Source organism: Frankliniella occidentalis, unplaced genomic scaffold (genome assembly GCF_000697945.3).
Source record: "Frankliniella occidentalis isolate FOCC.00 unplaced genomic scaffold, Focc_3.1 Scaffold134, whole genome shotgun sequence".
NCBI classification, from domain to species: Eukaryota; Metazoa; Arthropoda; class Insecta; order Thysanoptera; family Thripidae; genus Frankliniella; species Frankliniella occidentalis.
In genome coordinates, this window is record NW_026267261.1 from 476,747 (window position 1) to 478,167 (window position 1,421).

Consider the following 1,421-nt stretch of genomic DNA (forward strand, 5'->3'; position numbering starts at 1 on the left):
CCGCCCCGCCCCTCCGGATATTAGTGAGGACTGGACTTCCTAATGCCGGCGGCAGGAGGGCAGCGACATGGGGTGGCCGGCCCTGCCTGTCTAGCGCGCTGTCCGGCCAGCCCCCCGCCCTGTCCCAGCCGGCCCCGCCTGTCCTGGGGCGGGAAAGAAAATGATTTTCGAGTCGAGATGTGGGGCTGGGCCGAGGGCCGGGCCGGGCCGCCCTCCTAGGCCCAGGCGGGAGCCCTGGCTTCATTACGGGCGGTAGGCAGGCGCCCCGCCCCGCCCTGGGCTGGTGCTGGACCACCCTCCCCCGGGAGAGAGTCATTCTGGTGGTCTGAATTTACTTTGACCTGTTATTGTGTGGTCACTGTGTCAGTATGTCGATGTACGCCCCTCCCACCCCCCCTTTCCCCACATCACACTCACATGGTCCGCGTGCCCTGTGCCTGTCTGTCCTGCGTTGTGCTGAGCCACCGTTCTCCCTCCTCTGTGTCTCCAGATGTAGCGAGCAGCAGAGCTGCAGCGTGGCCGCCCACACCAGCATGTTCGGCGACCCGTGCCCCGGCACCCTCAAGTACCTCGAGGCCCACTACCAGTGCTCGCCAGGTAAGTGTCGTGAGTGTCCTGCATGTCTTCATGTCCGTATGTGGCTGGGTGTTCAAGTGGGAAACTAAATTCTATCAGAGGATCTCATTTGTCGGGAACAATTTTATTTTAGCAGATGCACTTTCAGCTACAAAGTTAAAATTATATGGCAAAGTTTTCCGTCATACCCTCATAGATATCGTAGCGGATGAAAACAAGAAACTGGTCTCAAATTTATATTATCTGATTTCGAAAACCTTTACAAGTCGGATCTTTTTTCTTTCTTTTAATTTTTCTTTTGTAGAATTTGAAGAACGATGAACGTTGAAAAAAGTGAGCATTGGCAGGTTAGCATAACTGTGTCGTGAAGCCGAACAAGGGGATAAGATCTATATCCATGACCTTTTACAGCTGAACGAAATAAAAGGTCTATCCTGTTGTAACCTAAACCAGCTTGGAAAACGTTCAATTTGCGCAAAATAAAAAAATTGAAACTAACGCCCACTTCGGCGTTTAATTCAGACTAACGCGCAGTAAGATATACGCCCAGAATAGTAAACGCTCACTTAGATCAACGCTCAGTCCGACTAAGCGGGCTAATTCTCAATCGGTAACAAGTTCCATTAACGTAACACCTACATTGGTAGGGTAACTTCAGTCAGTATGCGCAATGCTCATTCAGCTATACAGGATTGGTGATCTGCGCCGTCCTTTGTTTTGGTTACACGGCACTGGATTCGGGCGGACGGGCGGGCGGGCTTGCCTACCTCGTCCGCCATGGTGCCTTACGGCCCCGTGCTCGTATGCAACCCTTTCGCACGCAAGAATCTGGCACTGTATAACCA

General features: G+C 52.8%; 1 protein-coding gene across 6 annotated transcripts in view; it reads left to right on the forward strand.

Moving 5' to 3' along the window:
* The window catches only part of LOC113211849 (latrophilin Cirl), a 255,784-nt gene that overhangs the window by 241,053 nt on the left and 13,310 nt on the right, over nucleotides 1-1,421 (forward strand). For all 6 annotated transcript variants that reach the window (XR_008011518.1, XM_052270681.1, XM_052270682.1 and 3 more), the window contains one exon: nucleotides 491-597. Coding sequence is in view for 5 of the 6 variants with exons in the window: in XM_052270681.1 (XP_052126641.1) it covers nucleotides 491-597 (107 nt within the window). In the remaining variant the exon portion in view is untranslated. The remainder of the gene's footprint in view (nucleotides 1-490; nucleotides 598-1,421) is intronic.